General features: G+C 46.3%; 1 protein-coding gene across 1 annotated transcript in view; it reads left to right on the top strand.

Moving 5' to 3' along the window:
* Positions 1-17,000, top strand: part of ZFAT (zinc finger and AT-hook domain containing) — a 183,220-nt gene that overhangs the window by 85,783 nt on the left and 80,437 nt on the right. The window contains exons 8-10 of the mRNA XM_004743593.3: positions 6,665-6,752; positions 8,511-8,660; positions 10,032-10,205. Of these exons, the coding sequence (XP_004743650.1) occupies positions 6,665-6,752; positions 8,511-8,660; positions 10,032-10,205 (412 nt within the window). The remainder of the gene's footprint in view (positions 1-6,664; positions 6,753-8,510; positions 8,661-10,031; positions 10,206-17,000) is intronic.

The following is a 17,000-nucleotide window of genomic DNA, read 5'->3' as shown; positions in this document are numbered from 1 at the left end:
CTCTGTTCATGAGAGATACTGGCCTGTAATTTACTTTTCCTATAATGTCTGTTTTGGGTATTAGGGTAATGCTGGCCTTTGTAGAATGAGTTAGGAAGTTTAATTATTCTGTTTCTGTTTTTTAAAAGGAATTGTAGAGAATTGGTATAATTTCTTCCTTACATGGTATTTTGAAAGATTTTATTTATTATTCATGCGAGAGGAGCGCACGAGTGGAGGGGAGAGGCAGAGGGAAAGGGAGAAGCAGACTCCGCACTGAGCAGGGAGCCCAATGCAGGACTCGATCCCAGGACCTGGAAATCATGACCTGAGCCGAAGGCAGACGCTTAACTGATGGAGCCACAGAGGCTGCCCCTCTTCCTTATATGTTTGGTAGAATTCTCTTGGTACTTTTTGTTTTGGAAGATTATTATTATTTTTTTTAAAGATTTACCTGTTTTGAGAGAGAGTGCCTAAGAGTGAGGGGAGGGGCAGACGGAGAGGGGAAAGAGAGAATCTCAAGCGGACTCCTCGCTGACCGTGGAGCCTGATGCAGGGCTCAGTCTCGCGATCCAGAGTTCATGACCTGAGCCAAAACTGAAGGTCAGATGCTCAACCAACGGAGCCACTGAAGCACCCCTTGTTTGGCAACATTATTATATTGGTGCCATTTCTTTAACTAGAGATGGGACAGTTATGACTCTTTCTTTGGGGGTATCGGCAGATTGTGTCTTTTAAAGAATTGGTCTGTTTCATCTAGGTTGTCAGATTTGTGGGCATGGATATATTCATGGTATTCCTTTACTGTCTTTTTCATGTTCAGGGGATCTGTGCTTTGTCCCCCTTTTCAGTAGTATCTTCTCTTTTCCATTTCCATTTCTTTTACTAGTAACTTGTGGCCTCTCTTTTGCCTCAGGATTCATGATTTCAGTGATCTTTTCAAAGCATTAGGTTTTGGTTTTGTTGATTTTTCTCTGTTGATTTCCTGTATACCGGTATGTATTTTCAAATTTTTATTTAAATTCCAGTTAGTTAACATATAGTATGATATGGGTTCCAGGAGTAGAACTTAGTGGTTCATCACTTATGTACCACCCAGTGCTCACCCCAACAGGTGCCCTCCTTAGTACCCGTCACCCCTCTAGCCCAGCCCCCGCCCTCATCCCCCCAGAAGCCTCGGTTTGTTCTCTCTAGTTAATTGTCCCTTATGGTTTGCCTCCTTCTCTCTTTTTTTATCCTCTTCCCCTATGTTCATCTGTTTCTTAAATTTCACATATGAGTGAAGTCATATGGTATTTGTGATTTCCTATTTTTAATTTATTTGATTTCTGTTCTAATTTCTAATTTTTTTTTTCTGCTTAATCTGGCTTTAATTTACTCATCTTTTTTCCTACTTTCCTAAGGCGGAAGCTTAGATGGTTAATTTTAGGTCTTTCTTCTTTTCTAATATTACACATTTGGCATTATATAAATTTCCCTCTAAGTACAGCTTTCGTTGCTTTTCATAGATTTTGATAACTTGTGTTTTCATTTTTATTTAGTTTAAAATTAAAAAAAAAATTTCCTGAGAGTTCTTCTTCGACTTGTTCTTTTAAAAGTTTACTGTTTAATTTGTGCATATTTTGCAGTGGTCCAGCTATGTTTCTGTTACTGATGACTAGTTTAATCCATCAGGATCTGTGAACAGACTCTATGATTTCTGTCCTTTTCAGTTTGTTGAGGGGTATTTTGTGGCCCAGAATGTGGTCTATTTTGGTGAATGTTTTATGTGACCTTGAGAAGAATGTGTATTCTGTGGCTGTTGGATGAAGCCGTCTATAGATGTCAATTATTGCCAGTTGATTGATGGTGGTGTTGAATTCAACCGTGTTCTTACTGATTTTCTGCCTGCTGGATCTGTCCATTTCTTACAGAGGGGCGTTGAAGTCTCCAACTAAAGTAGTGGATTCAGCTATGTCTTCTTGGAGAATTGATCCCTTGAACGTTATGTGGTGTCCCTTTTTATAACTGGTAACTATCCTTGAAGTCTGTTCTGTCTGAAATTTATAAAGCTACTTCTCCTTTTTTCTAATTAGTGTCAGCGTGTTATCATTTCCTTTTAATCTGCATATGTCTTAGATTTAAAGGAGGTTTCTTACAGCCAACATATAGTTGAATCTTGCTTCTTGATCTATCTTGGCAATCTCTGTCTTTTAATTGGTACATTTAGATCATTGATAGAGTGATTACTGATATAGTTGAATTAATATTGATCATATTTGTTAGTGTTTTCTATTTGTTGCCCTTGTTCTCTGTTCCTTTATGTTCTGATCTTTTCTGTTGTTTGTAGTTTTATTTATTTATTTTTTTAAGATTATATTTATTTTTCTGAGAATGAGAAAGAGAGAGAGAGCATGAGCTGCGGGAGGGTCAGAAGGACAAGCAGACTCCTTGCTAACCAGGGATCTTAACAAGGGGCTTGATCCCAGGACCCTGAAATCATGACCTGAGCCCAAGGCAGATGCTTAACTGACTGAGCCACCCAGGCACCCCTCGTTTGTAGTTTTAATTGAGCATTTTATAGGATTTCATTTTCTCTCCTTTCTTAGCATTATTAGTTACACTTTTTAAATTTTATTTTATTTATGTATTACTTTTTCTAGGGGTTACCATAGAACTTGTGGTATACACTTATATATGATCCAAGTTGATTTTCAAATAGCACTGTTCCACTTAATGGATAGTGTAAGTACCTTGTAATAACAAAATAATCCCAATTCATTCTTCATACCCCTTGTATCACTGCTGATACTTATTTCACTTTTATATAAGCATATGTATACGGAAAACTTATTGAATACATTGTTGCTGTTATTATTTTGAACAAACTTTCTGTTAGAACAATTAAGATTAAGATAAATGGGGACGCCTGGGTGGCTCAGTTGGTTAAGCAGCTGCCTTCGGCTCAGGTCATGATCCCAGCATCCTGGGATCGAGTCCCGCATCGGGCTCCTTGCTCGGCAGGGAGCCTCCTTCTCCCTCTGCCTCTGTCTGCCTGTGCTCGCTCTCTCTCTCTGATAAATAAATAAAATCTTTAAAAAAAAAAAAGAAAGATTAAGATAAATGTTTTTATCTTACCTTCACTTCTTCCTTCTCTAGTGCTCTTTCTTTATGCAGATCAATCTTCTAGCTTTATCTTATTTTAATATTTTTTGTAAGACAGTTCTTAGCAGTAACAAATTCCTTTAATTTTTGTTTGTCTGAGGAAGTCTGTATTTCTCCTTCCTTTTTGAAGGATACTTTTGCAGGGTACAGAATTCTGCATTGGTGTTTTTCTTTTTTTCTTTCAGCCCTATAAATATTTCACTCTGTTCTCTTCTTGTGTGGTTTCTGAGAAGTTGGGTATAATTCTTACCTCTGCTTCTCTAGAGGTGAGGTGTCCTCCCTGCCAACCCTGGCTTTGTTCAGTACTTTTTATTTACCTTTAGGTTTACTGTCGTTCAAACAGGATAGGTTTAGTTTCTTTGGTATTATTCCTATTTGGTGTTTTCTGAGCGTTTGGGATCTGTTTTGGTGTTTGACATCTCATAAGGGAAATTCTCAGTCATTATCATTTCACGTATTTCTTCATTTCCTTTATCTCTTTCTTCTCATATTCTCACTACATGCATTTTACACCTTCTGTCGTCCTACAGTCTTTGGATATTCTCTTCTGTTTCCATCAGTCTTCTGTCCTGCCTGCTTTTCAGTTTTACAGATTTCTTTGGAGATACCTATAAGCTCAGAAATTCTTTCCTCAGCTGTGTCCAGTCCCTTACTCCTCCATCGGAGGCATTCTTCACTTCTGTGGCAGTAGTTTTGATCTCTAGCATTTCTTTGTTGGTTCTTTCTGAGAATGTTCATGTCTCTGCTTTCGTTATGGGCTATGTCTTTTGCCTCCTCTCTGCATCATCTAGTAGACCCTGAGCATGCGAATCAGAGTTGTTTTAAATGTTCAGTCTGGTAATCCCAGCATCCTTGCCTTATCTGAGTCTGGTTCTGTGCTTGCTCTGTCTCTTCAAACTATGTGTTTTGCTTTTTAGTGTGTCTTGTAATTTTTTTCTTCCTTTAAAGCTAGGTACAAAGAACTATATTAGGCCTTTATTAATGTATTGGTAAGGTGTGGGGTTGGGAGCTCATTCTCTAGTCTGTGATTAGGTCTCCGTCTCTTGGTGAGTCTCTGCCCCTGGACATGAACGTTTCCAGTATTTCTCGTTTTTTTCCCAGCTCCTTTAGGTGGGGAAGGATGGCTAAAGGGGTCTGGGTTTGGTAGTGTCCTTTCTCACACGTGGAAGAATGTAGTAGGTGGCTGGAGGTGGGTATTTCCCTTCCCCCAGGTAGCTTAATCTCTAATAATGCCCCAGCAGGTTAGGTGCTGGTTAATTGGTTTCCCCTGATGGCAGGCCTTGTTAAGAGGAACAGAATGCTGTGGTGTATTTCAAAATGCACCCCCTACCCCCAGGTCCTAGTTCTCAGAGAGCTTTTTGCTTGTGGGTTTGTGCTCCCAGAAGTCAGGATTCTCTGCCTTCTCTCCAGCTTGCGGGGCAGTGGCTTGCCCTATAATTTAATGGATCTAATGGATTAAGAAGAGTTGTTGCTTTTTCAGTATGTCCAACATTTCATTTGTTGTTAGGGTGGAGTGCAGATTTCCAAGCTTCTTATGTGCTGGGCCGGAAATTGGAAGTCCACTTTATGTGTTTTTAATTTCCTTTTTCCTCCTAGCAAGGAGGCTGTTTTTATTGCCATTTTATAAACGAAGAAACCAGGACATTAACAGGTGAAGTCACTTGCCCAAAGTTCCCCAGCTAATAAGTGGTGAAGCCAGAATTTGGACCTAGGGACTCAGAGCCGTGAGTCCATACTCCTAGTCACTGTCTTGTAGGAGCAGGAACTCTGGAGTACACAGGTCTGGTCTGGACACCTACCTCTGCTCTCTGGGGGTGGTGTGAACCTTGAACAGCTTCTCAGATGCCTTGTAGGATGTGGTGTGCAGAGCACAGCACTTTGCATGAGGAAGTTTTTAAGAAATGGTTGCTATTGCTGTCATGATTTATTGGTGTGAGTAGACTGCATTGTGGGGTGACTGACTCATTCACAAGACATGGAGAGCACTTGGTACAATGTCGAGCTCCTTGTAGGTGCTCATTCAGTGGTGGGAACTTGTCCTCCTGTACCTCAAGGTGAGCAGGGACTGTTAACGTCCTAGAACATGCAAGAGCCCGAAAACGTTCCTTGTAGCCACAGCTCCTGCCTTTCTTGTGGGCTCGTGCAGTTTAACATAGGTCACACTTCGCAGCTCGTCGTGGGTTCATGGTGTTTCTCCGCCTGGTGAGCTTGTGCTAATGCTGCCTCATTGGTGGTCTTCCCTGGTGGGGACGCTGAGGGCGGGTGGGAGCAAATTCGCACGCAGTGCCCTGTGCCGTCTGTCTGCCCCTCCCCCCATCCGAAGCACCTGTTGCCCAGGTGGAGGCTGGCTGTGTTCTTTCCCTTTGTCTGCTTGCCCCCTATATGAGCCCCTAGGGCCCCCTGCCTATGAGTGGGTTATCGCCTCCTAGTTCTGGAGGCCAGGATTCCAAGATCGAGGTGCCGGCATGGTTACTTCTTCCTGAGGACTTCCTGAGGGAGAGTCTGTTCTTTGCCCTTTCTCCTAGCTTCTGGTTTTTTCCAGCAAAATCTCTGTTGTTCCTTGGCTTGCAGTCTCGTCACCTGGATTACCTGGATTTCTGCCGCCTTCTTCACGTGGCATCCCCATGTGCATGTCTGTGCCCAGAGTTCCTTTTTTAAAAAATCGGGACACCAGTCATGTTGGATTTGCCACCACCACTGCCCCCCGCCCCGCCCCACCACCATAACTTCTGCAATGACCTATTTCCAAATAAGGTCTCATTCTAAAGTACTGGGGTTTAGGACTTTAATATGAATTTTGCAGGGGACACAGTTGAACCCATAACACCCACCCTTTGGGGGAAAATTGCCATGTGAAGTAGCCCTACAGTGAGCTGAAGGAAAAGGTGAGCAAAAGGTACAGCTTGACCATTCACAAGAGCCTCCCGTATAGTGAGAACGTAGCGTGGCAGTTAGCGGGGTCAGTGAAGCAGGGAGCAGGGCGGAATGAACTCCTTACTCGCAGCCTCAGTGGGAGGCGGGCCTTGGGAGTCGTAGGAGCTGTGGGGGTGGCGGGAGCATCTTGGGTTCAGAAACTGGCTCTTCCTCTCAGACGTGGGGCTCATCACCCTTGGCCTCCTGTCTTAATCTGTAACATGAACATCAGGATGCCTATCCATTAAAAGTGGTGCAAGTCTTAGTGAAATAACTTCTATGAAACCCCCCACACACCACGCAGAGAGCACTCGAGGACATAATACGCATTGCGTCGTGGAGCAGCGCTGGTCTGCACGGTAGACCTCGAGGCCAAGCCCTGCGCTCTGCCGGCCTGGCCACCTCTATCGGACCATCACCTGTAAGCCCCGCCCCTCCCTTCTGCTCTCCGGAGCTCCCCAGGCTGTGTGGGGCCAGGTGCAGGCGGCATGTCACTGTGTTTGCAAAGGTGCACTGTGGTCTAGCGGTGGTGGCGGCAGCCGTGGCGGTGGTGGCGGTGGTGGCGGTCTTCCCACGGAGCCCAGGTTTGAATGAGACACTCCATTGATTATGCTCTCTTTCTGTTAAGGACAAAAGGAGTTACTCTTGTCCAGTGTGTGAAAAGTCTTTTTCAGAAGACCGATTGATAAAGTTGCATATCAAGACCAACCATCCTGGTAAGGTTATGTGTTTTGGAGGGGGGATTAATTTGAAAGGGCTTTTGTTTACTTTGACACACAGCGTTCTTTATCAACGGCACGGAATGGGCATAAGGGGGGGAAAGGATGAGTGAACTCGACGGACGTGATTACGTTAGTTTAATGTTGGGAAGTTGTTGTAATTCCTTCATTTTATCCTTTCCTCTGGTCTTGGATAGATCCCCCCACACTCCCGTCTCCCTCCTCCCTTTGCGTGTTCACTGGGAATGCCTTTGGGTGGGTCACTTACAAGGAGGTCTGACCTTGACGCCACTCCCTGGGAACCCACGAGAAGTTTGGTGCCCACCATGGTGGTCCGGGAGGGGTGCGCGCTCACAGGCTGAGGAGCCTTGCTGAGCTGGAGTGACCGTCGCCTCGGGTCTCCCCACATGGGTCTCTTTGGCTACTCGGAGGTGTGAAGCACGGGCCGCTTGGGTATTCACGCCTGTCACACCTCTGTTTTCACCACCTGGGACACATTTCCTCCACTCCGCTAATTCCTGTTCATTCTCTATGTTCTTCCTTGGAGTCCCATCCTTGGGGAGGATTTGGGGGCTCCCCACCCTCTGTGCGCTGACCCTTGTGTTCAGGTCATTGGCACTTCTCCTGCCCTCGCTCCCCGTGAGAACCTTGGGGAAGGGCCGCCATTGTTATGGTCTAGCCCCAGGTCCCCAGCCTCCCATCGGGCAGGCCCGAGAGGACTATGTGTGGTATAAATGAGGAACAGGTAAGCCAAGCACCTTTCCCCGCATCCGTGTCCCCTTTGTATCTGCTCCTGGGCTAGGACACCGACTCGCTGATTATAAGTGATATGGAAGAAAAGTAAAGAAATAACAGAGTTCACCAATACTCGTGTTTTATCTGGGACCAGATGGAGCCTTAAGACCTTCATCCGTGTGGGAACACATAGATTATGGGATTCTCTGATGGCCTCATTCTGGCCTGTCACCGTGTGTCCAGTGTGAGCCCAGGACACTCATCTAAACCGGCCACCCTGTCTCAGGAACCTATGTGAGGTGTGCTTTGTCTTTGGTCTGAACTTCAAATATATACAAAACACAGAATAATACGAGGAACCCCCACAGGTGCCATACTCATGTGCATTCTGTCAGACCGGTTTCGTGTCTCAGCCCTCCAGACTTTTTGTTCTAGAATATCTTAAAGTAGGTCCTGCACTTAGATCATTTCCCTGTAAAAAGAACTTTGGGATGCTAATCAAGTTGTTTTTGGAGTATAAGCAAAACAAGCAGAATTAATTGATGGTGTTTCTTTATTACTCCCTAGCATTAGTTCATTTAAAATTTCCTCAGTCAGCACAAGACTGTGTAAATCAAGACCCAGGCATGTTGCTTTTACTTGTTATGTCACTTGAGTTTCTAATATCCTGTGGTTCACCACACCTCACGTTTGTTCCCGTGACATCCATTCCTTGGAGGGACCGGGTCGCTTTTCGTACATGATTTCGTGTCCTGCATTTGTTTGAAGGTGCCTCATGGTCTTGTTTCTCCATCCCTCACATTTTATGCTCATGGGTATTTAGATCTGAGACATGATCAGAGTCTGGTTCAGTTTTCAGGCATGAGTTCTGTCACGTGACTTGGGGGGGGCACATATCGATCGGCCACGTGAGCACTGCTGGGACCAGCCAGGGTGTTGGGGTGCGGTCACAAGGTTCCCGGACGTCTTGGGGGGACCGATCCTCTTTGGCTTCTGATGATGCCCCTTCTTTCCTTCTAGAGGTGTCCATGAGCACTATTTCCGAGGTGCTCGGGCGGAGGGTTCAGCTGAAAGGTCTGATCGGGAAGCGAGCCATGAAGTGCCCGTACTGCGATTTCTATTTCATGAAGAACGGCTCCGACCTTCAGCGTCATATCTGGGCTCACGAAGGTGAGTACTCCTCTCCCAGGTGGACCCCCATGTGCGTTTTGTGCCTCCATTCCCCATGTGGGCGTACTTGACAAGGAAGCCATCCTGTCATATGCCCGGCGGTTAGACGTCCTTCCGCTTCCTGAACCTTCCTAAGAAATGTGTCCATTGGCCGGCGAAGCTCAGGGCGTTCAGTCGCTGCCCGTTCGGGGGCAGCTGCAGTGAGCGGAGGTGTGTGCATCTCTTGGATGTTTGCTGAGCTCCCACCTATGACTTAGGAAGCTGGAGTGCTGCAGGCAGAGGGCTCCTGGAGAGGACAAAGGATGACGTGTTTTCTGCCGGGAGGACTGAAACACCTGTTCTCAGGCCTTGGGGGAGGCACCGTCAGGGAGGGAGAGGCGAACAGTTCAGTAAATGGTGGAGTAGGGACCCAGCCAAGACAGAAAGAGCAGAGCCCAAAGCCAAGGTTGGGAGGCCATGTTTATCTACCAGGACCCAAGCACCTGCCCTCTGTGCGCCAGGCACACCCCGCAGCCTCGGTGAAGCCTCGATTTCCTTCACTGCTACGTCTTGGGTCTTGTAGACAAGGGGTGAAAATGCTGGGCGCGCAGTGTGTTGGTCCTCCCCGTGCTCAGGATTGGGCACCGTGTCCCTCCTCCTGTACACGTTTCTCTGGGTCTCACGTTCTTTTTGTTTTGCAACTCCCTCTGGGCAGTGACAGACACCATGGCTTCTCATCTTCAGAGCCCTTCAGGGAGTGAGTGCTCCAGAGGAGGCCCTCAGTAGGTGTCTGTCGAGTGAAGGGGGAGCAGCCAGGATGCCTCACAGTCCAAGCCGTTAGCCTACCAGCAGCACGTGTCCTAAGGCTCTGCTCTGTTTATGGAAATGTGCTTTCCCCGCTGATCCTGGGGGCCGATCCCATTGATTTCTGCTCAGGCCCTTGTTGACTCTCACGTGGGTCAGCTTCTCTCGGTTCAGTGCGATGTCATGGTTGTGGGCTGCAGAACACGCTCTGCCAGCGAGGAGTTCCGGGGCTGCTGGGAGGGGCGGGTGCCGATGACTCACAGTGCACTCTAGCGGCTCGGCTAGCGGGGCTTCAGGACGTGGGGACACTGAGAGGGCAGCAGGGGCCTTGGCTTGGGCAAGCCAGAACAAGCTGCACAGGGGGAAGTCCTGGCGGATCCAGGAGGACAGGGCTTGGCTGTTGGGCAGAGCAGCATGGAGGAGAGCGTGGCCAGGCCCGTGTGTGGGTTTTCTAGGGACAGGCAAGTGCATTGCTTTGTTCGATGTGGGTGTGCACACACATGCACACACATATGTAGGGTGTGTCTCTGTGTGTGTCCGTGTGATTTAATTATATATACATGTATGTATTTCCCCCTCCTCTGGTAGGTGTGAAACCCTTCAAATGTTCTTTGTGTGAGTACGCCACTCGCAGCAAGAGTAACCTCAAGGCTCATATGAATCGTCACAGCACTGAGAAGACCCACCTGTGTGACATGTGTGGCAAGAAATTCAAATCGAAAGGAACATTGAAAAGTCACAAGCTCCTTCACACAGCTGACGGTAAGTAAATGACTCCATAGCATAATTAGTTTTTTTTTCCCTCTCGAAAGTGGAGTTGGAAGCTGACATTCCAAGTCTAGCAGAAATAGCGCATGTGTCCGCAGGCAAGAAAGAGCTGGGTCTTTTAGAATTTCAGTTCTGAAAGAACAGAAAGATCTCCCTGCTTCCTCTTGTCCCATGCTCAGGACTAGAGCCCTGCCTGACCTCCCCCAGTGCTGGGTGTGTGTGCACGTGTGCGCGTGCTTGTGTGCATGCGTGGGTGGGTGTGGAGGGGATGCTGCTTCCAGAAATAAGGTACCCTCAGGAGGCCTTGATCTGGAAGTTTTAGTCCTCTTCAGCCCTCCATCCCCACCTGAACCTGAGGACCTGGAGGGGCAGCCATGATCACATCTGACCTGATGTTTCCTAGTGGACGCTTATCATCCAAGCCACCTCAGGGTTTTTACTCAGTCCAGAATGGGGCTCAGTGTAAAATACGAACAATACTTGGGCAGATTTGATCTCAAGATCAAATGTGAAGTACACTTGAGTAGATTTCTAATTTCATTCATTCTTAAGAACTATTGATTGAGTTCTTACTATGTCCTAGTCCTCCCTGGGGTATGGGGTCAGTAAGGAACAGTTTCTGCCACCAAGGAGTTTATAGCCTAGTGGGGAGGAAGAGAAGTATGCGAGCCATGATTAAGGGGGTTGCTGCAATGGAAGGGGCTCACCAGCCTTGGGGAGAAGGGTGTGAGTTGCTGGGGGCAGGAGGGGTGGTGGGCAGTGGTGACAGTGGCCAATGGAGCAGGGGCAGGATGGAGGAAAGGAAAGCAGGATTATTATAGGAAGATAGGCATTTAGGTTTCTAAGATCTATGAAGAATTTATCAAACTCAAGACCCAAAAAGCAGATAATCCAGTCCAGAAATGGGCAGAAGACATGAACAGACACTTCTCCAACGAAGACATGTAAATGGCCAATAGACACCTGAAAAAATGCTCTGTATCACTAGTCGTCAGGGAAGTACAAATTAAAGCTACAATGAGGTACCACCTTCCACCAGTTAGAGTGGCTAAAGTTAATTAGACAGGGAACAGCAAATGTTGGGGATGTGAAGGAAAGGAACCCTCTAACACTGTTGGTGGGATCGCAGTCTGGTGCAGCCACTCTCGGAAACAGTATGGAGGTTCCTCAGGAAGTTAAAAATAAAGCTACCCCATGATCTCACAATTGCACTACTAGGTATTTACTGCATAGTTACGATGTAGTGAAAAGAAGGGCCATATGCACCCCAGTGTTCATAGCAGCAATGTCCACAATAGCCAAATTGTGGAAGGAGCTGAGCTGTCCTTCAACAGACGAATGGATAAAGAATATGTGGTCCATATACACAATGGAATATTACGCAGCCATCAGAAAAGATGAATGCCCACTGTTTGCATCAACATGGATGGAATTGGTGGGGATTAAGCTGAGTGAAATAAGTCAAGCAGAGAAAGATAATTATATGGTTTCACTCATATGTGGAACATAAGGAATAACATGGAGGAACGTGGGGGAAGGGAGGGAAATCCAAAGGGAGAGAAATCAGAGAGGCAGACAAACCGTGAAAGACTCTGGACTCCGGGAAACAATCTGAGGGTTTCATAGGGGAGCCCTGTGGTGGGTATTAGGGAGGGCACATGTTGTGATGAGCACTGGGTGTTATACACAACTATTCAATCACTGAACGCTACATTAAAACTAAAGATGTGCTGTATGTTGGCTAATTAAATGTAAATTAGAGAAAAAAGGAAGACAGGCAGCTAAACCATAAAAGCTGTTTTAGCATTTTTTATTTTCCTTTAAAAACCCCAGTTGTGGGAAGGTCTGGTTATTATTTTATGTAATAATATTAGTAAATCATATTTATAAATCTATTTCTATTTTAGCACAATTATTTACAAAAATTGGAGTTCACTCTAAAAATTGGATTGATTTCAACAATTATTTGTGATTTTAGAACTTACAGGATGATAGCCATTAGGTCATACCTGTATTTTAAGAATGTTCTAGGGAATCCATCCTGTTGTTTGTGCATCTGGGTGAGCTTGAGGGGCTAATGGAGAGGCTGCGCGCTGAGCTAGGCTTCGTTAGAACTAAAGATCCAGGGCTTGCCTAAGGCTCAGGAAGGCCAGAGCTGTAACTGTTCAGACCCAAGCAGTGTGCCGTAAATAAGAAAATCTGTAAGCAAAATAATTAAAAATGCAGTGACAGTAAAGCAGTCTTACCCTGAGTAATGAAAGCATTAAATCATGTAATTGTTCATGAATTCTGTACCTCCACAAACAATAAGGCTTACTGGTATTTCTTGACTTGGAAGCAATGATACACTGAAATCCCAGATAATACAGTGCCGCTAATGGGAAGTAGCAGTTGTCAGCGCCAGGAAGTCTGGGGTGTCCCCTGGGCTGTGGTGGTGGTGTCTGGGGGGCATCTTGGGGTGCTGTGGCCTCATGCCTGGCTCAGAGGTCTGGGTTCTGGCCTGGAGGGATTCAAGAAGATTGTGTGTCTAATCGGGGGCCTGGACTGACTGCTGTCAGATGTGGAGGGAGGGCTGAGGTGACGGTGACACACGCAGCCCGTCGACCTCTCACTTCACTTGCTTCCCTGAGCCCTTCAGCCGGGAAGGGAACTCAGATGGGCACTGATGGTGTGTCCTCGAAACGGTGAGACGACCCTCCAGAAGGAAAGGCCTTGCAGACATGAAATTTTTTTTTTAAGATTTTATTATTTATTAGACACAGAGAGAGAGAGATCACAAGTAGGCAGAGAGAGAGAGAGGGAGAGGCCCCCCGCTGAGCAGAGAGTGGATGCGGGTCTCCATCCCAGGAGCCGAAGGCAGAGGTTTTAACCCATTGAGCCACCCAGGCGCCCCAGACATGAAATATTTTTAACAAAACAGGAAATTTGGATTGATTCTTTTCTTTTTTTTTTTTTTCTTCCCCTGACATTTTTTGGAGTTTGAGGCATCTATAACGTCATGTCTTGTTTTCAGACACTCACCAGTCTGGCAAGAAAGGCATCATGTATTAGGTGCCATGAGAATAGCACCAGGATGGGGGAGTCCTGCTGCCTTGGTGCACCCCCTTCCTGCCCCACGTGCGTCCGAGTTTGGTGGGACAGGATAAGGATGCGAGATCTCGACAGCCCCTGGGTCTCTCTCGGCCCATGCTCTGTGACATGGGGCATTATGGCTTCACCCGGCGGTACCGGCTTCCCCAGGGCTACCAGGACTTCCCTTGGTCTCGTGTTTTCTCGAAGGCCAGCTGGATACGTGGTTTGCCAGCCCAGTGTTCCAGCTCCAGGGCGATCTGCTCTTCAGCTGTAACTAAACCGCTGGCCCTCCTTTTTCTTTCCAATTTTAAAAAAGCTTAGAACAAAAGCTTAGTTCCATCTCCTACCCACATTTTTGGTAGCACTCACATTGTATTTTGAGGATTCCTAAAAGCTTTCTGTATCTCAGGGGTTTGTCATATTGTGTAAATATTTCCCTGTAACTTAAAATTTGCCTTTACGTTTAATTTGACACATCTTTTTATAAAAAGAAGTTAAATAGCCTTGCATATTTAAGCTTATCAGTCCTATCCTTTATTATTGTTATTTTACATAAGACAGTCACAATTATTTTTTATTTATTTTTTTATTATGTTGTGTTAGTCACCACATCATTAGTTTTTGATGTCGTGTTCCACGATTCATTGTTTGCATCCAGTGCTCCCTGCGATCCGAGCTCTCCCTCGTATCCACCACCAGGCTAACCCATCCCCCCACTCCCTCCCTTCTAAAACCCCCAGTTTATTTCCCATGGTTTGTCTCCCCCTCCGATTTCCCCCAATTCACTTTTCCTTTCCTTCTCCTCATGTCCTCCATGTTATTCCTTATGCTCCACAAATAAAGCGAAACCGTATGATAATTGACTCTTTCTGCTTGACTTATTTTACTCAGCATAATCTCTTCCAGTCCCGTCCATGTTGATATAAAAGTTGGGTATTCATCCTTCCTGATGGAGGCATAGTACTCCATAGTATATATGGACCATATCTTTATCCATTCACCTGTTGAAGGGCATCTTGGCTCTTTCCACAGTTTGGCTATTGTGGCCATTGCTTCTGTGAACATTGGGGTACATGTGACCCTTCTTTTTACTACATCTGTATCTTCGGGGTAAATACCCAGTATTGCAATTGCAGGGTCATAGGGAAGCTCTATTTTTAATTTTTTAAGGAATCTCCACATTGTTTTCCAAAGTGGCTGCACCAACTTGCATTCCCACCAGCAGTGTAAGAGGGTTCCCCTTTCTTTGCATCCTCAACAACATTTGTTGTTTCTTGGTTTGTCGGTTTTTGCCATTCTGACTGGATTAAGGTGATATCTTGATGTGGTTTTGATATTATTTTTTTTCTTCATGATTTTCTGTGTTTAAAGAAACCTCCCTCATCTTAGGAGAAACTTCTTTTGTACTTTTTCAAGTTCTACTTTTATAGTTCATAACATTTATTAAAATTAATATTCTTCAAATTTAATTTGGTATGTGGTGTGTGGTTTTGATATATTTTTTAAACAATTTTCAGTTGATTCAGCGTATTTGGTAGGGAAGTCAGTCCTTTTCCTTTTATTTTGGAGCCAGTCTCTCAAGATGCTGGGCATGTTTTGAGATTTTGGTCTGTTCAGTAGTATCTGTTCTAGTATATTGTTTTATTAGGTGCTTTTTTTATAATAAATGTGATCATGTACACATGTTACTCCTTTTTGTTTTTTATGGACATTTCTTAGTTTTTCTCATTTATCTCTTACTCCTTTGGATAAACTTAGAAACTGGTCAAGTAAAAAACAAAGCAAAACAAAACAAAATAAAAACCTTTCGCTCCGCCAAAGGAGAGCATGATCACCCACACGGGGATGCCCTTGTGAGCTGTGTGACCATCACATGGGCCTTGAGTTCCTCAGGGACAGTGCTGGTGCTAGGGGTTTGGTTGCTTTGATGAGGCTGTTAGCCTCTAAACGTAGAATTAGCTCTTTATTTGGGAGGACTTGGTTTTTAGTGGATCTGTTGTACTGGTAACAGTTCAACAGCTTGTCCCACAGAGAAGCGATGTGGGGTAGGCAAGGTGACAGAGGCCCGAGTTTTGTAGTCTTGCTTGCCACTGCCTCATAGGGTGGCCTTGGTCAGGTCACTTTGCTGAACCTCAGTTTCCTTATCAAACAGGGATCAGTATGGCCCTGTGCCTGACGGCCTTGAGGATCCAATGACAGGAAGTGCCCCCTACTCGCTTGGGCTCCGCTGCCGTTTTGGCTGTTCCTTCTTGGTCTCCTTTTCTGGGACCGCCTTAGCTGTGACCTCCCGCTCTCTGAAGTCCGCACACTTCTGTGCTCGTCCGTCCTCTAGCGCCTGTCCGCGTTCCCCCCGTGCTCACACACTAGTTGCGGGGAAGGCTTCCCGGCTTCCGCTGCCAGCCCCGTCCTCTCCCCCAGGCTCCACCAGCCCAGCTGCCCATTCAGCATCTGCACCTGCACGTCTAAAGTCACCTCAGACTTAGCCTGTGCAGCGTCAGCTCCCCATCTGCCCCAGACCTGTGTCTCCTGCGGGCCAGGGGTCACCAAACTTGGGGAAAAAATGTAAGAAATATTTGAGATTTTGACTGCCACATGTGGTTCCTGCTGTATTGCCTTCTTTTTGATTTGTTTTTTTCCCATAAACCTTGAAAAATGTAAAAGCCATTCGGCACTCCCAGCTGCACAGAAACAGGCTGGGTTTGGCCCTGGGGGTACCAAGGTTGGCTGACCCCTCCCGTCCACGTGTCCGTCAGTGGCCACTCCTTGACGGTCACCTGGGCCAGCAGCTCAGGTCATTGTTGACTGTCTCACTCACACCCTGCCCATGGCCTGCCCGTTAGCCCCTTCTGCATGTTCTCCTTCAGTTTCCCCTCCCAGCGTCCTTGTGGAGTGACATTTGTCAGTGCCGCCTCAGCCTCGTGCCTCCTTTCTTGCTGTTGCCGCCCGATGCTCTCCCTGCTTCTGGCCTTGCCCCCACGGTCAGCTCCCAGACCGCGGCCAGAGCGACGGGCCTGACTGAGCCTCCCCCTCACCCCTCAGTCTCCACCCTCCTCACTGTGGCTCTCCTCTGACTCTCTCCTCTCCAGAGGCGTCCACCTCTTTGCTGTTTTCATACTCGCCAGGTCCATGCCCTTCTCTCTTTCTCCTTAGACCTCTCTGCCTCTCCTGGGCATTGTAATTTCCTTGTTCATGATTTTCCAGGTCTTCACTCGACTGTAAGCTCGTCACGTGGGGACTCTTGACCTATTGCATTTGCTTCGTTTTGTACCCCAGCACTTCGAGCGACGCCTGGCTTACAGTAGGTGCTCAATAAATGTTTGTGGGCTGAACGAGTGAAGAAAACGTAAAGTGCCTTGTAGACAGTCGTTGGAATGTGGAAGCTCTTGAAAAGTGCAAATTCCTTTTCTGCCTCTCCGCTTTCAGATATTGTATTACATCATATGCCTGTGAATTGGGTGTTTTAAAATATGGTGGAGGAACTCACTATTAAATGAATCTTCCTGCTCTCAATTAAGTAAAAAGGAACTGAGTGACCGTCCTGTCCTTTCGCCTGCGTGTAGATCCGTGTTTTCACATTGATGGGCTTCCTTGAAGGGATGTGCTCCTGTTTATGCACGCTTGTTTCCCAGAGGAGCTCATTACTCTGCTTTAGAGGGGAGAGGTCAGGATGGGCGGAGGTTTCCATTAAAAAGGTTTGCTAGTCTATATGTACAAAGA

This window comes from Mustela putorius, unplaced genomic scaffold (assembly GCF_011764305.1).
Source record: "Mustela putorius furo isolate JIRA1106 unplaced genomic scaffold, ASM1176430v1.1 tig00000228_pilon_pilon_pilon, whole genome shotgun sequence".
In the NCBI taxonomy this organism is placed as follows: domain Eukaryota; kingdom Metazoa; phylum Chordata; class Mammalia; order Carnivora; family Mustelidae; genus Mustela; species Mustela putorius.
This window is presented reverse-complemented; position numbering and strand designations above follow the sequence as displayed.